At 35.1% G+C, this 21,921-nt stretch overlaps 1 protein-coding gene across 3 annotated transcripts in view; it reads left to right on the plus strand.

Moving 5' to 3' along the window:
- FMN2 (formin 2) overlaps positions 1-21,921 on the plus strand; it is a 370,601-nt gene that overhangs the window by 318,569 nt on the left and 30,111 nt on the right. For all 3 annotated transcript variants that reach the window (XM_049112360.1, XM_049112364.1, XM_025430503.3), the window contains one exon: positions 20,833-20,982. In XM_049112360.1, coding sequence (XP_048968317.1) covers positions 20,833-20,982 — 150 coding nt within the window. The remainder of the gene's footprint in view (positions 1-20,832; positions 20,983-21,921) is intronic.

The following is a 21,921-nucleotide window of genomic DNA, read 5'->3' on the forward strand; positions in this document are numbered from 1 at the left end:
AAAAAATTTAATACTGAAGTTTCCACCTGAGCTGGGAAATCTCTCTTCTGTGTATAATGATTCCTATAGTATCGGTTCTATACAGTATCTCCACTGTATGTGTGAAGTCAAAACAGTGAATGTATTAGATGCCTTAGCTTCAATGTGAAGAATTATGTGTAAAGACACCTAGAAAACAGGGATGATAAGCCTTTCATGAGAAGTAGGCTTGAAGTTTGCAGTGCAATGCAGTCCATACTTATTCAGTGATTAATACAGGTAAGGACTGTGATAACTGCCATAAGAACTTTGAAGTTTAAGGTACGTGCCTGTTTTCAAAACACCACTATGAGATTGTCAAATGCAAGAAATGTTTCCCCAAAACACTCTTGTTTCAGGGGCACCTGGATTCTTGGTCTCGTTTAGGTCATGATCTCAGGGTCATGAGACCAAGCCCTGCAAGGGCCTCCCTCAGCGTGGAGTCTGCTTAGAATTCTCTCTCCCTCTTCCTCTGTCCCAGTGCTCTCTCTTGTATCTCAATCAATCAATCAAATCTTTGAAAACAAAACAAAACAGATCACTCTTATTGCACAGTTTATCCAGACTCCTTAAACTTCTGTTCTCTCTCTTTGCTGTTCTGCTTGCCCTAATAATTTTACCCACTCCTAATTTCATAGAGTAAATCCCCCAGGCCAGAATTCTTTCCTCTTTCTGTTATACAACTGTCTTCTTTTCTTCTTAGAAGTGTCTTTTCCCATCAGACAGTTCCTCTGGATCCTTCTGCTTGATTTCACCTTCTCCCTTACAGCCATTCATGCCCCTATTTCATTATTATCATGAAATAGCTGCTTAAAAACAAAGAAACAAAAAGTGGTCTCTTGCCTCAATATCTTTCTGTCACCATCCACCATCTCATTGTATCTGTATTTAGGTTCCTAACTAATATTTCTTCCTGCCTTCTTTTACAATTTCATGACCAGTCCTTTAGGAAAGTTGTCTATTTTACCATTCTGGCAAAATAACCAGATATTTTAGTTTATTATCTCCTTTCCTGCCCCTTTGGAGGAGGAGTTCTTTCTATTTCACACATTTCTACCCTTTAATTATCCCATCTTTCTACAATTTATGGCCATTGTTGTTGTTTTTTGGACTTGTCAGTTGAATGAATAATTCATTTATTTTAAATTTTCCTGTTTTTAAACCATACATTTACAGCTATAACTTTGCCTTTAAGTTCTACTTTACATCCTATTAGAAATAAAATATATTTTTGGAAATATATATAGAAATATAAAAATATATTTAGAAATAAAATATATGTCATTGCTGTTAAGTTATAAGTTGTTTGTCATTTCATCTTCAGGTAATGAGTTTTTTTGTGTACATTCATTGTGTTTGTTTCAAGTGTATGGGTTTCATTTGTTTTTTTTTGTTTTTTTTTTTTTTTGCGGTCATTTTCCTATTGATTTTCAGTCAATTGCATTGCAGTCAAAATCGAGTCAGTATGATGCTCTTTAAAAATCCATTAAGACTTCCTTTTTAAACTAGTGTACATACTCATATTTAGTAAATACTCATATTTCCTTGTGCACAGTGAGTTGTGTGTGTGAATCTATAATTTATCAATTTTCTGATGCACACTTTTTTCACACTTTGTATCTCTGAAACTGAGAATACATCTTACAGTTGGCTGCATTTTATGATTGATGTGGGCCTGTCAACTTCTTCCAGAGGGCTTCGAATTTGTTTTCACCAGTCAACTGAGGGTATTGTCAACCCCAAACCACTTTAAATTAAATTCTTGGCTTTTGTCTGAGATTATTTGTTTTATGAGACCTGGTAGTGTGAGTTCACAAGAAAACTTGCATAATTTCTGTCTGGCTTATGATTCAGATTGTCAATGAAGTTGTTTTTTGTTTGTTTGTTTGATTGGTTTGGGTTTCATCTCTTTACCTAGTGCCTGAGTTGAGACAGTAAGTTTCCTTACTGTGCCTTTCTGCAGTGGGGCTTTTAGAAAGAAGCTTTTGGTATCTTGTTATGAGCCTTTGATAAGAGCTCTTTGGTGTCTTGATTCATGATGCATGGAAGTAGTAGAGAGGGATTCTTCTATAAAGATTCCTCATATTGGTTTATTTTTCTTTATTAATGGTACTTAAAATAATGTTAGTTTTTTCAAATCCATAGTATATTAAATTAGTGAAATCTAACATTTTAAAAATAGAAATTGATTATAGTTATTAAATCTACATCATTAGTAATTTTTAGAAGACTCCATTATAATCTCCCATTATAATTGTGACTTTTTCAGTTTTATCTTTTAATTCCATGTTTTTAAACTATATATTTTGAAACTATGTGATTTTTATTATCTTGGTGGAATGTTTGGGGTTTTTTTAAATCATCACACAATGTCCCTCTTTATTGCCACTAATGTTATTTGTCTTACATTTTATATTGCTTAATATTAGAATCTCTTTACCAGCTTTCTTTTAATATTCCCTTGGTATAAATTTTTTCATCTTTATTTTTATTTTTCTGGGGGTATTTTGGTCTAGACATGTCTTTGTAAACATGTATCTGAGATTTTATTTAAATAGCCATTCTGAATGACATTCTTCAATAGGTAATTTAAATGATTTTACATGTGTTATGATTGTTGATATATTTTGATTTATTACTACCAACTTAGTATATGCTTAAGTGTTTGGGGTTTTTGGTTTTTTTTTTTTTTTCCTTTTCTTTTTTTCCTTCCCTCTACTAGAAGGAAAAGTTGTCTTTATTCTACCTTTTGACCCTTTGCTGGATTAAAATTTGTTGATTTTATTTCTAGTATCTTGGTAGTTACCTTTAAAATATAGGCTTTCTAGCAGATAATGAAGTCTTTAATTTTCTCTCTACTCCCAAACAATTCAAAGAATAGTTTGTTCTCCTACCTTAGTTTTAGTCACCAGTTTTTAGACACAAAAAAATGAACATTTAAGAATTTATTTTTAAATTTATTGAACAAATAACTGTATTTAATGACTCTTTTTACAACTGTTTCCACTCTTCTGGATTAAACTTGTTTTCTTTCTGAAGAACTTTCTTTAGTAGTTCTTTCAGTGAAGGTCTTATTAGGACTTCGTCTCAGGAGTTATAAAGAAGTGTATTTTTAAATTTCCAAAATGTAAGAGATTTTAAAAGTTGTCTCTTTTTTCTGCTTTTTAATTATATAAAGGTTACTTAAAAGAACACTATCTGTATGAGATTAATTCTTTGAATTTTTTGAGACATGCTTTATGGCCCAGAAGAAGATCAATTATGTACAAATATACCAGCTGAGTCTGAATACAATGTTTCAGAGTTAAGCATAATGTTCTCTATTTGCTTACTGTTTTAAACTGACTCAAAAATTGTTCAAATATGCAGTATCTTTACTGTTTTTTTTTTTTCCTGCTTCTGTCTGTCAATTACTGAGAATGGATAGTGAAGACATGGTAGATATGTCACTTTCTTCTTACAGTTTGCCATGTTTGCTCTGTGTATTATTTTGCACATGTTTTTGTTTTGTACATACAGATTTAAAGTTGCTTTTTATCATCCTGATAAATTAAATCTTGTTTTTAATGCTGCCTTTTTTTCTGGTAATGTTTTTTGTCTAAATTTCTATTTTGTCTAACATCAATATAAATATACCTCAACTTTTTTTCAGTTAATATTTATTTGTTATGGCACTGCCACAATTTACTTTCGACCTTCCTATATCCTTATGGATTTAAAAAAAACAATTTACAGATTATTCCTAGTGCTCTAGTATGGTCATCCCAATTGTATGCTCAGTGAGACTGTGTGATTGAACTTTATACTTTAGCCAGGATTCTGTTATTACCTGGCCATGTGAACCCCTGCGTTAGTAGAAATGGCCATGGTGAAGCTGTGGGTGTCTGCGCAGACCCTGTGTCTCATAGTCCTCAAAATGTCTGCATATTTCCCTTTATCTAGTGTGCAGTCACCTGAGTGATGGCTGCCGATTCCTTTGGACAAGGACTGAGGGAATCACTACAGTATATACTTACATGCTGTTTTTCAGGGTTGTTTCTGAAAACAGGAACAACTTCTCCTCCTTTATCCTCCTGTTTCTCTATTCTTGCCCTTGTCTTTGTTGTAGATTTAAGCAGTGCCCTATTTTTTCCCTTAGGGTACATGATCTGTTAACCATCTCCATCTTCCTTGCAGGTCAAGCTTCCATATCTGCCCCTTACCTTGCCTTTTACTAAGGTAATCACAATCCCCAGGCTTCTGGCCATAGAGCCTCACCATTTGGCCCCTGTTAACCTCAGGGGTCTATCCACTCCATGGATATGAATGAGTTCAAGCTATAACCCTCTCCTCCTGTCTCTCCAGACCTACAAAGAAGAGCACCATCTGCACTATTCAGTGATGCTGGTGCTCCTGTTACTAGTGCCTTGTCCTTCCATAAAAAAAAAATCCTTTGCTCAGTTTTCTAGACCATGCAATATATACAGGTATGCTTATTGCTCTCAATGTCTTTATTCCTTCTTCTGCCTTTTGCCTGGGGAACTCACCATTTTTGCTTTCCTCTGCATTGGCCATCACTTATTCTAGGACTATAAGAGCCACTACCTGACTCCTGCCATGGCATGACTCCTAATTCTTACAGCTCCTTGGGTGTATAATCTCTTTTTTCTTTTCTCAAGTCTAGCACTTCCCTAGCTGGGTTATGCTGGGATTTTACCTTAATTTTTACCTTAATTATTATCCTAGCAGCTAAGAGAAGAGGCAAGGCAGCTTCTGAGGGCACCAATTTTTTTTTTTTTTTTTTTTTTTTGCTTTTCGTAGTGTCTTCTAGCACAGGGAGGGACTAGGGAAGAGTGGGCTACCTCTTCAAACATTGAAGAGTTTCAAGGATCTCCATCCCTTGTTTCAGGATCCAATTTTTCCCAGCCAGGGCTCAACATTAGCTTAGCAGACTTACTTTTTTCTGAGCATTGAAGTATCTCTGGAGCTCCGCAACTCTAATTCTTCAATCTTCTTCTTACTCAGCTGTGTCTATCATTTCCTTGCAGGAGATAGGTGCCCCTTTCCCAGCTACCCAGGAAGCCCTCTGGCAGTCCTTTTTTTTTTTTTAAGATTTTATTTATTCATGAGAGACACACAGAGAGAAAGAGAGGCAGAGACACAGCAGAGGGAGAAGCAGGCTCCATGCAGGGAGCCCGATGCGGGACTTGATCCTGGGACTCCAGGATTACACCCTGGGCCAAAGGCAGGTGCTAAACCATTGAGCCACCCAGGGATCCCCTCTGGCAGTCTTTAATTGCTTATTAACACCCTGCCTCTCTCCTTATCCCTCTTCAGGGTGTCTATCCAACTTAGCAGTAGTTAGCTAACTCTACTGTCTGTATGGCCTTGTTCTCCCCTTATAATCAACAGCTTGAATCATCACACCTGTGACGACATTCCCAGACCAGGACATTTTTTTCAGCTGAGGTGATATCTTTGCAGTTCATGGCCATCACTGTATTGGGATCTGTCTGTACCCCACATACCACTCAGGACAATGGTGTGGTGAGTGAGCCTATTCTAGAACCCCACTTCACTGCTTGTGTTCTCAGGACACTTACAGCCTTACTTATTTTATTTTAGGTTCTTCAAGAAACAAGTGCTAAGACTGGCTTTATTGGGAATACTAGGAAGGGGGCCAGAGAAAGCTGGGACAGCTATTAGGCCTGGATGCAGATCCAACCCCTGTGGAGGAGAGGGAAGGAAGGAAACATGGATCAGAAAAATCTTAGGCGGGATCCCTGGGTGGCGCAGCGGTTTAGCGCCTGCCTTTGGCCCAGGGCGCGATCCTGGAGACTCGGGATCGAATCCCACATCGGGCTCCTGGTGCATGGAGCCTGCTTCTCTCTCTGCCTCTCCCTCTCTCTCTCTCTCTCTCTCTCTCTCTCTGTGTGTGTGTGATGACTATCATAAATAAATAAAATTAAAAAAAAAAAAAAAGAAAAATCTTAGGCTGCAGTGCTAGTTACAAGAAAGTTTTGGCAAAGCCAAAGGAAGTTCTGGAGCCAGAGTTGCCCTTTAGAGGAGTCTTTTGTCCACTGGGATTACACCTAAATCCGTATCTCTCCCATGTCCACTCACTAGCTGGGAAGCACTACTGGACTTCTGTGCAAGTAAAATGATTGCCTTCAGAGCATGCATCTGAGGGACCTTGGTCATTTTTGTTTTCCACACTTGGAAACCTGGGAGATCTGAAAAATGTATACTCATGGCAGCCATAGAAAGAATACATTTTATTTCTCTTACTTTTAATGATTACCTTTAAATTAACAAATATTATTAATTTATTTAATATTGTTCCTGCTTTCCAAAATAACATACAATCTTCAAATTGTTTAACTTTTCTTACCCTCATTCCACAAGTTGCTGATCAATTATTTTAGATCTTTGTGTGTGTGTGTGTATGTGTGTCTATTTAATGTTATACCTTTGTATTCCATTTTGGATTCTATAGTAAAACATATATATGTATATATAATATATATTACGTATATATTTATTTACTTTCAAGGTTTAACTGGTCAGTGCTGATAGTAATGGAAACAAAAGGAAAGCAATTGAGTTTTATCTATTGACCTATATCCTTCAATCTTGCTATATTTGTTTATTAATTTTGTGAAGTTATTTTGTAAGTTCATTGGCATTTTGTACATAGACCTACTCATCTGCCAATAAAGATAGTTTTATGTCTTACTTTCCTATGTGTATACATTTTATTTCCTTTTCTCATCTTATTGTATTAGTTAGGACTTCCAGCATAATGTGAAATAGGAGTAATAGAGTGGATGCCCTTAATTTATTCCCAGTCTTAGGAAGGCATTCAGTAAAAAAAAAAAAAAAAAAAAAAAAAGGAAGGCATTCAGTCTTCTCATCTTAAGCATAATGTTAGCGGTAGTATTTTGAAGATGTTCCTTATAAATGTGAGGAAGTTCTCTTTTCCTAGTTTGCCAAGATTTTTATTACGAATGCTGTTAGATATTTGTCAAATGTTTTCTCTACATCAATTTATATGATTTTTTTTTTGGTTTGTTAATGTGATAGTCTACACAATTCAATTAGAATCTTGAACTCACTTGCATAACTGGAATAAATCTCACTGGGTCATGGTGTATAATTCCTTTTATTCTTGTTGAACTCTATTTTATAATATTTATTGAGGATTTTTGCATCTGTGTTCAAGAGAGATACTGGCTTATAGTTTTTGTCTCTTGTTATGCCTGCAGCTTGTTTTGGTATTAAAGTAATGTTGGCTCATAGAATGAGTTAGGAATTGATTCTACATTTTGGAAGATTTCAGAGAATTGCTATCATTTTTTTCTTTAAAGATTTGATAGAATTCACCAGTGAAATCACCAAGTCCTGGTGGTTCCTTTTTAAGAAGGCTATTAAATATTGATTTAATTTCTTTAATAGATATATATGCCTTTAGATGATCTATTTTTCCTTATGAGTGTTTTGGTAGTTTGTGTCTTTCAAACTATTGATTCATTTTATCTAAGTTATCAAATTTGTAGAATTGTTCATAATATTCCTTTAAATGCCCATAGGATTGGTAGTGATAACTTTTCTTTCATTATTTTTATAATACTAATTTGTACCTTTTCTTTTTTCCTTAGTCCAGCTAGAAGTTAATCAATTTCATTGATTTTTAAAAGAGAAAAGGGATGGGGAATAACATCTTTTGGATTTATTTTCTGTATTCTTACTTTCAATTTCATTGATTTATGCTCTAATTTTATTTCTTTTCTTTTGCTTGCTTTAGGCTTAAATTACACTTTCTACTCTAGTTTTCTAAGGTGGAATCTTGTGTTTTTGAGCTTAAAACTTTCTTCTTTTCTAATATGAACGTGGGAGGCTATAAATTTTCATCTAAATTCTATGTTAATTGCCTCTCCAAAATTTTTATATGCTGTATTTTCAGTTCAAAATCTTTTCTAATTTCCCTTGAAATGACCTCTTTATAAATTATTTAGAAATAATCTGAAGATTTCCCTATTATTCTCTTGTTGACTTCTAATTTAATTCCAATGTGGTCAGAGGACATACGTATGATTTCCATCCCTGTTTCTCTTTTTTTTACCCCAAATAATTATGAAACAACATAAGACCTTTATATAAATTAAAACTGATATCATTATTCAGTATCCTAAGGACAGGAGGCCAATGCCAGTGTGGTATGACCACCCTTACTCATTCCTCCATATTCATCTATGCAGTTTTATCTCCCTTCTCTCAGAAGAAACTTTGCAGGAGCTCCTGCCAAGAGAATTTCTCTCACTTTCATGGTTCTGATGTTCATTTCTTAGCTTTGACAAATGTATTGTGATTATATAGGAAATTAATACTGGAAGAGGCTGGTTGAAGCTATATGTGGACTCTGTATATTTTCAACTTTTCTACAAATATAAAATCAATCCAAAGTAAGGTGATGACATAGGTAATCCAAAGCTTCCATAATTGAGATTCATGAAGGGAAAATGGAAATAATGTATTTTATTCCATTTGCATAGGTCACTGTTAGGAGTAAAAAAGATGCTCTGTTAATAACTTCTTATTTTTGAATTCAAGTAAACAAGATAGTAATGGTCCCATTTTAAGGACATGAGGATGAAAATTGCTAAAAGTCATAGGTTTTTCTTGCGGAACCCTGAGAGAAGAAATATGGAAGGGTAGCCTATGAAGCCAGATTTCCAAATGTGTGAGGACACAGAAGCATTAAGTCATATAGCAATAATACATAAATTATGGTGTCTCTCAATGAGTCTACATGACTATGAGGATTTTTCCTTTTTTTTTTTTTTTTGATTTTTCCATTTTTTAATGGAAAAATCTATATTTGCTTTCAGGATCAGAAAAAAAACTTATGATAATAAGAGAGTTATTAAATGCTGGAAATAGGAAAAAATGGAGTTGATACCTTCCTAAAAGAAATGGTTGTAGATAGGATAAAAGCCATGTAGGTAAAGAACTTAGTCTTGATTGAGAGGTGCCAAAAGTCCCCCTGCCTTTAGAAATAAAAATGCAATGATATATATAGAAAAAAAATTAGAGTGATGATTTTACTAATTATGTAGATTAGCAAAGTGAGGTTGCCATGGAAGAGAATTCAGGACATCGTAAAGAATAGAAATAATTTAGTAACAAATTTAGAGTATATATATGTATAAGCTGCAGGAGATGGAAAAAGAACTGCCTTCACATTGTTGACCATAGTTACTGTCCGGTTCCTAGTTTTAGAGACTTTTAGTTGCTTGGTGTTGGGCATCTCTGTGACTTACATTGTCCTCTTAGGGCCAATCAGTGCCTGAAAATGTGTCATATACATTTTTAAGCTTCTCTTCCATGTTTTATATAAACTGATACTTGTTCTTGTGTTGAACTACATTTTTCTAAGAGCAGTTGGTTGCTTTGAGAACACAATTACCCTGAAGGTGGAAATACCATAGTTCTTCATTTTAAGAGAAAAGAAATACCAGTTTGTCTTCTTACCATTCTGAATTCCTCTGACTTTCCATTGCCTGAAGCAAAATCATTGGCATGAGAGTATTCTGTGTGCTTTTTAGAAGGGATGGAAGACCCCTCAAAGGCCTTTTAATGATGAACGAAGGGGATTTATTCTTCCTTATTGGGGTAATAAAATTTGTTACACTTCATGTAAGTTCCTATGGGGGTGGAGGAAGGACGTGGAAGTGAGGAGGATGATTTGGATTCCAAAAACTGCAGTTACTTGTGAAAGGTTTTAACTGAAAATAGATCTTTCTCTTGAGATTTTAGTTTGTTCTGGAGAATAATGTTACAAAATCCAACATTGCACAATAAAAAGGCAAAAGCAAGAGAAGATTTATGATGATGATCCTTGGCAGTTCATTTAAACTGGTATGCTCTCTTGGCCTCATTTTTAATACTGAGATGCTTTATGTTCTTGGGTCTGCCTATATGAACTAAATTAAGTCATAAATGTGCAACTCTTATTCTGTGTATAAACTGTCATTTAGCATATGACCTTTTTGCTATACTCCAAATGGACAATGGCATAGAGAGAAGGAAGGGATAGTCGCAGAGGCAACAAAAAGGAAAGCCCCTCCCCACCCCGGGCCCACTCAAATGGGGCCAGGATTAAATTGCTGACTCACTGAAAGGCCACTCTGATCATAGAATGTGCATAAGAAATGACCTCATCAGACCCCTTCACTTCCACCCACGAGTACAAACATAGCGGTGTCTCAAAATAGCCTGAACTGCCACGTTGGCAGTTGAGCCAGGGAGGGAGGACTTTGGTCCTAAAGCTTGTTGGCATTAGCATTAGAGAGAGGGGAAATTAATAAATGACCTGTTCCTGTCTGCACAGAGCTTGGAGAAGCAACAGAACATAAGAACAACTCAGATGTAAATTGTGGTATTAGCTTTACTGATAACTCCAGCTATATTTGTAGTAGGAAGAAGGGGAAGTTGGATTAAATGGATTTATTACTTTCAGCAGGCCTCTTTGCTTAGCTGGGGACTGTGCTATGTCTGTTAACGAGGTGCCAGGAAAATTGGTGCCTGTGTGGATGCCTGTGTTTGTGCATGTGCACACACACATAAATGAAATATATGTCATGGAATATGAGCCAGTCACATGAAATAGACTCAAGAGTGGTACCTGGGTGGCTCAGTGGTTGAGCGTTTGTCTTCAGCTTAGGTCGTGGTCCCGGGGTCCTGAGATCGAGTTCCACATCAGGCCCCTGAGAGGGGAGCCTGCTTTTCCCTCTACCTATGTCTCTGCCTCTCTTGTGTATCTCTCATGAATAAATAAATAAAATCTTTAGAAAAAAGAAATAGACCCAAGAATAAAGGATGAAATCCCTTACTGTTCATCTCTTACATGGTGCCAGGGTAAAAGGATATTTTTCTCTCTACATAAATGAAGTGAGAGGAATTCTTTCAACAGGAGTTACTGTGAACTTTTTCCTAAACAGAATGAGATAAACTGCGCAGATGAGTAGGGAAGAATGGGTAATGTGGTCACCCCACTGGGCACTGGCCTATTGTCTTGGGAGACTGACACAATGATATTAGTTTTAATTTGTAAATTAGCCCTGTATTGTCTCATAATTATGTGAGGTATCAGAAAGAAAGCAATCATTCTCCTTAACTTATCTGTACAAGCAACAGGTACCAAATCTTTTTATACTCTGTGAACATACCAAAAAGTCTGAAGAAGTGGTGGCTAGTGATAATAGAACCATCACTTATAGATCTTACTATACTCCTGGCAACTCCGTGAAGCATATTGCCTGCTTGATCTCATTAATCCTTATAAGGATCTCTATAGGCAGGAAGCACTGCCATATTCACATTACAAATGGGGGGACAGCTTACAGGAGAGTTCATTAAGTCAGCAAAGGTCCACTTTGGGTAGAGCCAGAACTAAATCTTGGTTCTTCTGATTCAAAACCCATGTTTTTTTATGTCAAGCTATACAAGGCCTAACATTTTTTTCTACTACTAAGTTTCTAAAGATCAGAGTTTTTTTTCCCCAGAACTATCTATGCCAGTCATTCAGTGGAGAATCATTCTCTAAGCAAATATTTGCTGAACAACTTCTATGTGCCAGGTATTGTTCAGATGTTAGGGATAAAGCAGTGAACATAAACATCCCTCATAGAGGATGAATTCTGAGAGATAAACATCCCTCATAGAGGATGAATTCTGGAGGAGGACAACCAACAGTGAACAAGTAGACAAATTATCCCCTATTTCTGATGGCAGTGAGTGCCTTAGAGAAAAATAAAGCAGGGATATTAGATAAGTCCAGTGTTGCAATTTTTCTTTGGCTTTTCATGTAGGATCTCACATGAGGAGGTAAGTTTTGAGCAAAGATCTCAAAGAGGTGAGAGGCAGCCATGTGGAGTTTGGGTGAAGAGCATTGCAAGCAGATGCAAAAATGCAAAATTGGAATGTCATGGCCTGTGAGTCTAGATGAATGGGAGCAAGAAGCCAGTGGGTAAACACCATGTGGTATTATTATGTTAACTGGAGTGGAAAGTGTCTTTGACATCGATAAAGATACTGATGACTCTGAAAATCAACCTTTTCTTTTCTTTTCTTTTTTAGATTTTTAGAGAGAGAGAGAGAGAGAGATCATGAACAGAGTTAGGTGCCACCAAAATTGTTAGGCTTAAAGGCAAGGTTTTATATAGTGCTTGACTGGGGATAAGCTCTGCTCATAGATGGGAAATAACTGATAGCAAGAACAGACAATATATTATTTTTAAATATTTTGTTTGCAAAGAACATGCTTCTCCATATAGATCATAACCTGTGGCTAGAAAATGCTATTTTAGGATAATTACTAGCACCTCTTTTGTAATAAAAACCAAGTTTTGAGTCATTCTTTATGCACACAGTTCCCAGACAGAGAACTGCTTTAAAAACAGATGAGGAGTTTAAAAGAATATAATTCTCATTTTGTGGTATGGCCCCTTTTCAAATAAGGAAATCAAAGTGGTCTGTTTTGATTATCTGTGGAACATAACTCATAGTCAAAAACGCTACCCACTAGAGGTCTTTCAAGCAATGTTCTAACCTTTTAAAAATATTTCTAGAATGCCATCTTGAAAGGTGCTTATAATAGCCTTTCTTTGTATTAGCCTTTTGTATATGTATTTGCAATTCAAAAAAATTCTTCATTATGGAAAAGTGAAGACATGTTCTAAGTTAAAGAATGTACAGTGATCCACCATGTAGCCATCACCCAACTGCAACAATTACCAATGTGGTTTCATCTATACCCCTACCAACTTGGCCCTCCCATGGTATTTCTGAAGCAAATCCTCAACAGATCTAATTTCATCCATGTCTATTTTAGTATGTATCTCTGAAAGATCACTTTTAAAGAACATAACAACTGGGACACCTGGGTGCTCAGTGGTTGAGCATCTGTCTTTGGCTTAGGTCGTGACCCCGGGGTCCTGGGATCAAGTCCCACATCGGGCTCCCCACAGGGAGCCTGCTTCTCCCTCTGCCATGTCTTTACCTCTCTGTGTGTGTCTCTTATGAATAAATAAATAAAAATCTTTTAAAAAAGAGATAACCTAACCACTTTTAATCCCTAAATATAATAAGAACCCCTAATGTTACAAAACACCCACTTTCAAAAATCTAATCAGTTCATATATATTATAAATGTTTTTAATTCGTTACAGTTTGTTTGAAACAGGATATAAAGAAATTCCAATCTTTATAGTTAGATTATATCTTTTAAGTCTTTTAATAGTTTCCTCTTCAATACTTCTTTTCCCCTTGAAATTTATTTATTGAGGAAACTAGATCATTTTTTCTTGTCTTGGTTCTAGCTTTTGTAACAAAATACCATATATTGGGTGGCTTAAATAATAAGCATATATTTCTCACAGGTCTGGAGGTTGGAATGTCCAAGATCAAGGTGCCAGCAGATTTAGTGTCCTGTGAGGGTCCTCTTCCTGGCTTGCAGCCCAGCTGTCTTCTACTTGTTTCTTCACATGGCAGAGACTGACATTCAGGGAATAGCTCTGGTTTCTTCTTCTCATAAAAGTACTAATCTCATCATTGGGGGGCTCTATGCTCAATACCTCATATAAACCTAATTATCTCCAAAAGGTCCTATCTCCAAATACCATCACACTGAGGATTAGGTTGTCAGCATGTGAAAATTTTGGACACAAACATTCAGTCCATACCAGTCGTATGGTGTTTCTCTAATGTCTGGATTTTCCTGATTTTATCCTATTAATGCAGGTAAACATGATCCTCTGTCCTGTATTTCTTGAAGATTAGTAAACAGCTCTAGATGCTTAGTCAGTTTCCGATTTGAATATATTGACAATTATTTTGTAAATTGTGGTATGTTACCAAGTGGAAGTATATCATATTTGGTTGTCTTTTTTTGTGATATTACTAGCCTTTGACAATCAATGTATAGATGGATTAATTTATAAGGAATTGTAAAATGGTGACAATTTTATCATTTTTCTCAGTTATAGAAGAAAAAAACATTCTCTCATTTGGCATAGAGCTATTCAGTGATTTGGTTCATATGGGAAATGAATGTTCTTTTTTCCTTAGTTTTCCAGTTTTCAGAATAATGAGATGGTTATCTAGCATCTTCCAACATTAGGTAAATATATTTTTTAAAGTTTTAAGCATTATGATGAGTTCATTGAATGAAATATATTTTTAGAGATTTCAGTTCTTTACACTTATTATTCTTACTAATACAAAATATCCCATCTTTAAGTTCACTTCTGAGTTATTTTTGATAGGACCTTCCTTACTATCTTCTTTGATAGTACATTCCAGATTCATTTTGTACCTTTTTTCCCCCGTCCTGGATTGAGCTATTTCTTGAAGCAGCACTGGGTTCATTATTTAGAATGGTCGTTGGAGATCACAAACCTGGGTTGTAGGTTTATTGGTATTGTAATTAGTACTGTAACTAGACTTGTTAGTAAACAGAGCTAGAATTAAAGTACATTGTTAGTTCATACCAGCACTTCCAGTTCGAATTCAGGACAGAGTTCTTAACTGTAAGATTCGACATCCTGCATCCTTTCCCATGTTGAGAAACCTGAGCTGCCCATCCTTACATCAGAGTCTCTTCTGTCGTCTTGACTTCCTGAATCTCATTTTCAAGTAGATTCTTCAATAATTGGGTGTTAGAACAATATTTCTTCAATTTGTTCATACTAAAAACAGTCCTCTGCCCTTTACACTCAAAAGTCAAGTTTGGTTGGATATAAAACAATTTGGTTCACTCTTTCTTTAGTATCTTAAATATATTATTCCACTGTCTTCTGACATTGGATATATGCTAAATATATGATGATAGTAAGGTTTGTTCTTTTTGGTTTTTTTTTGTAAGGAACTTGGGTTTTTTGCATGATGACCAAAGCAGGTTTTTTTCTAATTTTTTAAAATACAGTAGTTTTACTAGAATATGTCTCAGTGTTGATTATTGACATGCCCTTTTAACATGTAGTTTTAAATATTTTTTATTTCTTTCAAAATAATTTTCTTGAATTCTATTTTTAAATATGTGTTCTATTCCATTGCTTTGGTTATCTTTTGTAGGGCCTTCTAGAATACATCTGTGGGAATGTCTTGGCTTCTATATTTGTAACTTTCTCTTTTCTTTCTTCATTTCTCTTTGATTTAAAGTTTTTTATTTCATTTTATCTTCTATTTCTACTATAAATGATGCCCTTTTTTATTAACTCTTTGGTTTCTAGTTTAGTGTTCATATGTGAAATATTTTATTTTATTTATTTTTTATTTTTTTATGTGAAATGTTTTAAATCCATGGTTCTTTCCTAAATCCTATCACCTCATTTTTGAGTTTTTCTACTTTAAATTGTGTTTTTTTATAGCCTCTATTATTTTATTAATTTCTTTTAGCTTGTCTTTAAATTATTAACCAACAGTTTTCATCTGTTTAAAGGTCTGTTTCTGGCAGGTTCTCAATTGGTCTATAGAGCCATTATTTTATCCCTGGTTTCTTTTTTCTCTTAATAACTATTAAACATAGGACTTAATCACAATCTCCTTTCAGTTCCTTTTTCACTCTCCTCTCTTTTTTTTTTGTTTTTTTTTTTTAATTTCTTTCATTCTTTCTTTGTTCATCAAGGCATAATGTATATAATAAAACAAGTTCGATGAGTAGCTACCATCCAAACATGATTCAGAACAGCTCTGTTGCCTCAATCTGTTTACTCCACACCCCTCTGAAGAGACAATCATTATTTTGACTTCTATCAACATAGATAAATTTTGTATATATTCGAACTTCATATAAATGGAATCATATGCATAATTTTGAGAATGATATTAGCTATAGGCTTTTCACAGATGTCATTTATCTAATTGTGTACTATCCCTATCTTATGAAGAATTTATCCTTTTTATAATAATTAATGTTGAATTTTTCCAATTTTTGTTCTCCATTTATTGAAATAATGTGACTTCTTTGCTCATGTGACAGGTTACATTGATGGCTTTTCAGATGTTAAAACAATTTTGTATTGGGATAAACTCCAGTTGTACATGACATAGTATGCAGTTTTGAAATTGCTCCATTCAATTTTTTAATATTTTATGAATGATTTTCTACCTATGTTCACAAGGGATATCGGTCTATAAACCTTCCCTTTTTCCTTTCATTTGTTTTCAGTTTTTGATATCAACATCAGAGTAACTATGGCCTCATAAAATAAATTGAGAATGTGCTCTCTGTTTTCTGAAAGAGTCAGTGTTAAAGTGGCATTATGTCTTTATTAAATGTTTGTAAATGTACCTGTGAAACAATTTGGACTATAAGTATTTGGGAAGGGGTATTTTTTATTAACAAGTTTATAAAAAATAATTTATTATTTATTTAAATAACTATTAAAGTTTATTAAAGTTATTGGTAAAGGGTTATCAATTTTATTAAACTTTTCAGTAAGCCAGCTTATGATCTTGCTAATTTTCTGTAAGGTTTGTTTTCCATTTCTTTGTTTTGTGCTCTTTGTATTATTTCCATTCTTCTGCTTAGTCAAGTTCAATTTGTTCCTTTTTAGTTTCTTGAGTTAGATGCCCACATTATTCATTTTATACCTCTATTTTTCTAATTATAAGTATTTTAAAGTTATAAATTTTTAAGTATTTTATCTGCTCATACATATTTTGATATTTTATGTTTTCAATTTTAGTTCATTTGTAGCTTTACTGCTCTAAGCTTTCCCTTTTGTTTCGTTTTTTTTTTTTTTTTTAGCTTTCCCTTTTGTTACTTGTGCACAATGGTAAAAAAGAAAAAAAGTGACCTCATACTGCCTGCAAATTTTGCCCTCTAATATATCTGCATTTTCAACTTCCTTTGTCCTTTTGCTATCCTGCACAATTTGAATCTACTTCCAGCATTTTCTATCAATGCAGAGTTTTGCCATAAGAGGGAGTATCTCTTGGTTGGTACTTAGACTTGATATATTCCAGACTGTTGCCAGCCCTTTCAGAACTTACTGTAGATAGATCTTTTCTCCTCTTCCATGCATTAAAGTGTATAAAACCCCTTCCCATTTCAGCTACAGTTCTCAGATGTCCCTTAAACAATTTTCAGGAGTGCCTGTTTGTGATTCAGGAATTCTTCTGCTTTTAGGGAAGTCCCCCTGTCACTTTCTTCTGCCTCTTTCTATACAGACAATGTTACTAGTTGGGTTTTGTGTTATCAATGGTTTGTCTCCCCTGTTTGCATTTTGAGGTATGTGGTGATATTGAACACAGTGTCTTTGCAGATATTTTTCTATTAGCTTTGATTTTTAATATTTCAGGTGCTCTTTCCGTTTTTATGTGGAGATTCAGAGAAATTTCAAAACAATTCTGCTGGAACTCTTTTCAGAGCTCTATGGCGAGCTCAGTTGTATTACAGAGCAGTATATTTATACTGTTTTGTGTTTGTGGTGAAAGAAGCATAGTACTGATCTCTTCTAGAAAGAGCTTTTTAAGAATCCTGATTATAGGGTTCTTGATTGTTTGGTGACCTCTGGAGTTGTCTCTTACTATTATTGCTCCATTTTCTTTGTGTTATAACTACAGTTCCTTACTGGCTCCTAGTGTGTCATGGTCATTTCAAGAAAGTCTCACAGAACAGCCAGTAGTGAGGAAGGCTCCAAATAAAATGCCTGCCCTCTTTTGTGTTCTTATGTTGCTGTGTGGTAGATGGGACCCTCCTGGATTCAGATTTAGAAAAAAAGGATAATTCAGAAAGAATGGAACCTATCTTTTCTACCCATTATCCAAGTGGGTATCTTTCATGTCATATAAGTTTGAATTAGCTGAATTGCCACCTAATACTGCACAGGATTATGTAACCAAAAATGCCTCTAGTATGCAAATTGCCTTGATAACTTGTAGAAATTATTGCCTATAATTTATTTGGTTATTTTTGAAAAGTGCTTCTGCTTTATTCTAGGGAGTGGGGTGGTTGAACACAGTTGAGATAGCATTTGGGATCCTCAGATAATGTTTTACTCTTCGTGTCATACTTAGTTGATAAGTTCTTTCACTGTGGCCACTTCCAAAAAAATGACTACATATATATTGTCACTGACAATCATACTCAGCAGTCATGCATTGACTTCAATTCAATTGTAGGATGCTAATGTGTCTCACAAATTCATTAAGTTTTGCACAAAGAGCACTCAGTAGAAAATGCTTGATTTTATAAAGTTAATACATATATTGCTATTTTAGTTTATAATACGCAAGTACTTTTCATTTAATCTTTATGATAACCTTGAAAAGCAAACATATCATTCACTTTAGAGAAGAAACTGAAAAACTCAAAAGTTGCTTTAAGACAAAGCTATGTAGGCAATATATGACAAAGCCAAAGGGAAAGTATTCAATAATTAGAATAATTACTACCAGTGTCAGAAACCTCTATGCATGCCAGTAATTAAAAAATATCTCTAGGGAACATGATCACGTGAGTATTTTTAAATAAATCAACTTCAATTGAATTAGTTACAGTATAGAGATAATTTTTAGTAAATATATATTTGTATTTCTTAATATACAATATAGAATATGCAGTATATGTAATGGGAAATAATATGCAGTACAAAATAAATTTGTCTCGTGTTAGAACAATTTGAAAATTAGGGGATCCCTGGGTGGCGCAGTGGTTTAGCGCCTGCCTTTGGCCCAGGGCGCGATCCTGGAGACCCGGGATCGAATCCCACGTCAGGCTCCCGGTGCATGGAGCCTGCTTCTCCCTCTGCCTGTATCTCTGCCTCTCTCTCTCTCTGTGACTATCATAAATAAATAAAAAAAAAAAAAAAAAAGAAAATTAGTTTTTCGGAATTCAATTGTTTATTATAGTCACTACTTTATAGATGAAAAAGCTGAGTCAGAATGATGTGAAATGGTTTGTCCATGTAGCTAATCAGAGTCAAGATTCAATACCCTGTGTCTTCTCATTCTAAGTCCTATATTCCCTCTTTTATACCCTGCTGCCTCATAATAGAACTTTCAAAATGGTTTAAGTGGCTGAACAGATGAACCAACTCTTAAATTTAGACATGTCTGCTCAAACAAATTGGCTTGGTCTGTAATAATCAATTTATGAAGTATAAATACCAAGAAATAATGGGAAAGAATAAAGGATTTGAGACCTAATTTCTGCCATTCAGGTCATAAATAGTCTTTAGGCACATAAGGAGAATGACCTGTTTTCTTAGGATGGAAGTATGTGTATACTTTATCAGTTTTAGTAAAATATGACCCAGATATGTCTTAGACTATTCATGCTCCCTGCCATCTACTCTCCTGGCAGTCCTCACCCCATCAACACATTCTGCGGACACATTCTGATGTCATTACGACAGCTCAGGGCAGCCAGATTCTCACATACCATATCCACTTCACAGCCTGACTCTCAGGACTGACTGACTTTACTGCGTCAATTTTCCTGCTAGGCTAACTAGGGAGAAATACGTAATTCCCAGGAGCTACACATTTGATCAAATATGTGATGCCATCTCTCCCTAGAATCTAAAAACTGGTGTCCTGGGGAATCTTGATGTTCAGAGACTACCATGAGGCAAGCTTATAAACAGAACAGACTAGCCCATTGGTCATAGTCAAGGTGTCTGTGAATTCTTGATTTTGTGTGTGATGCTCAGTCTCCTTTACCTTCTGAGCAGATTCACCCTACACGTCTCATTTTATTAATGCTCATCTTAATTAGACATTTTTCATATATTTTTCAGGATAAGGATTTGAAATCAGCTATATGACAAATTGAATATATACACAAATGTGTGTTAATGTATGTATGTATATACACATATTTTTAATCAAGCAATGCAATATGGCAAAATCAAATTGCCTTAGAAATTTTTACTTCATAGTAAATCAAACTTGAGCTTTGTGTGACAGCAAAAGTGCTGGCCCTCTGCCAGGGTAGGAAAAAAGGGAAGGAGGGGCAAAGACTATTGGACTGTCATTCCTTTTTTGCAGCAACTCTGGCCATACACTGACCAGCTGCCCAGGTGTCTCACTATGACATTACCGGTTTTATTGGCCTAAGTCCTTTCCAGGCCATTTTTTATGGGAATGGAAGACTTTTTGTTGAGTCATAAAGCTACCATTTACCAATTGTATGTTCTTTGTGAAGTAGGCCTTTTGAAACTCTTTGGAGCCTCATGTAGTTGTAGTATGAAGCAGCACCTTTTAAAGACTGGCACTATCTGTCTATTGTCACAGTGCTGGCTGCCATATTGGTATATTGGTATCCATTCAATGATATTTCCATGATCTGATGAGAGACTTCTTTACCATTTCTTGGGACTCGCTTTTTTTTTTTCTTCAGCAATGTAGGAAGCCGAAGTACATGTAAGCAATGTAAAATACATGTAGAATACATATTAGTTTGGGGACAAGTGGCTGATATTTTACTTCTTTAGAGTGTAGAAAAAAAGTATAGACCCATTACTTACAACATGTCCCAAGTTGACTACAAGTTTATTTCTGAAATATGTCAGGCACTTAGTGATTCACTTTGAAAATGGAATTGAATCAAGGATAGTTATCAGTATGTGAATGATTCTTATCAGCTGCTAATATCTGTATCCAAAACTCTAACATGAAACCGTAAGAGACTACTGTTCATGCTTGAAGAGTCTGAGTCTTCTTAGTAACAATAACTGCATGAATGAAATCAGCATTTGGATGAAGAAAGAATATCCCATATTGGAAAATAATCATAGCTTTTATGCTTGTGTGTGTGTGCTTTGACAGCTTTTTGGAGACTACAGCCTATTTCTTCATGAAACCAAAAATTGGAGAGAAGGAGGTGTCCCCAAATGTTTTCTTCAGTATCTGGCATGAATTCAGCTCTGACTTTAAAGACTTTTGGAAGAAAGAGAACAAACTCATTCTACAAGAAAGGTAGGTTTTTTTCATTTCACAATGGCATTTTAAAACTGGTATTTTATTAAGTGTGACACCATCGGGGTTGCCAACTTTTATAGCCTGAATGAAAAATTAGATAGCCCTCAACCTGGGATATCAAGTCAAACAGGGTGCTAAGAACTGGCAAAATTTGGAGTTTGAATAAGAAAGGTTGGCATAGAAGCTATGATGCTACAGAGAATAGCTGGGGAGATGGTTTGCCAGGACCACCGTCTGGTAGAACAACTTCTGTGATGAGGAAACCACACAAAAGTAGACCATGTAAGTGGAGTGGAACAACCCTGCTGAGATGATAAACCTACTCACCTCAAAAGATCAGTAGCAGAGACTGTATGAAGGTAAGATGAATCATTTTTTGTTTTATTTTGTTTTTGCTCAATTCATAAGATATTGTCCAAATTTCACCATTTGTATTAAGATTTCTGCCAGATGTCACCAAGAAACAGATGATCAATATTTTTTAAAAGAACTTCCAGGATTCTTGTAGAATTACACCACATTTCCTAAAGTAAATTTTTCAGGATTGAAAGAAAATTTTTTTCTCTTAAATATATGAAATAAAGTCTCTGTCACTGATTATGAAATTCCATAGAGACGTATTAAATATTAATTCAGGAGGAAAGCTAGCCCTCCCAGGACAGCAGCCCCAAATAGTTGGGTCTACCAGGAGAATGAAAATGAAACACGATCAGCACTGTAAGCCAAACCCTAATACTGAACCAATTAGTGTACTTTCCAACATCCCTACACTAACAATGACTTTGCTTTAGATCTTTAGAAAACTTAACATTCTAAGGGACTTTGTTCATCATACCACAAAATTCCACAATTTCTGCTTGTTGTCTTCCTTACATACAAACTGTGATTATCCACCTAACTGTGATTATCCATTATCATTGTAAGTACATCCTTAAA

Source organism: Canis lupus, chromosome 7 (genome assembly GCF_003254725.2).
Source record: "Canis lupus dingo isolate Sandy chromosome 7, ASM325472v2, whole genome shotgun sequence".
Taxonomy (NCBI): Eukaryota; Metazoa; Chordata; class Mammalia; order Carnivora; family Canidae; genus Canis; species Canis lupus.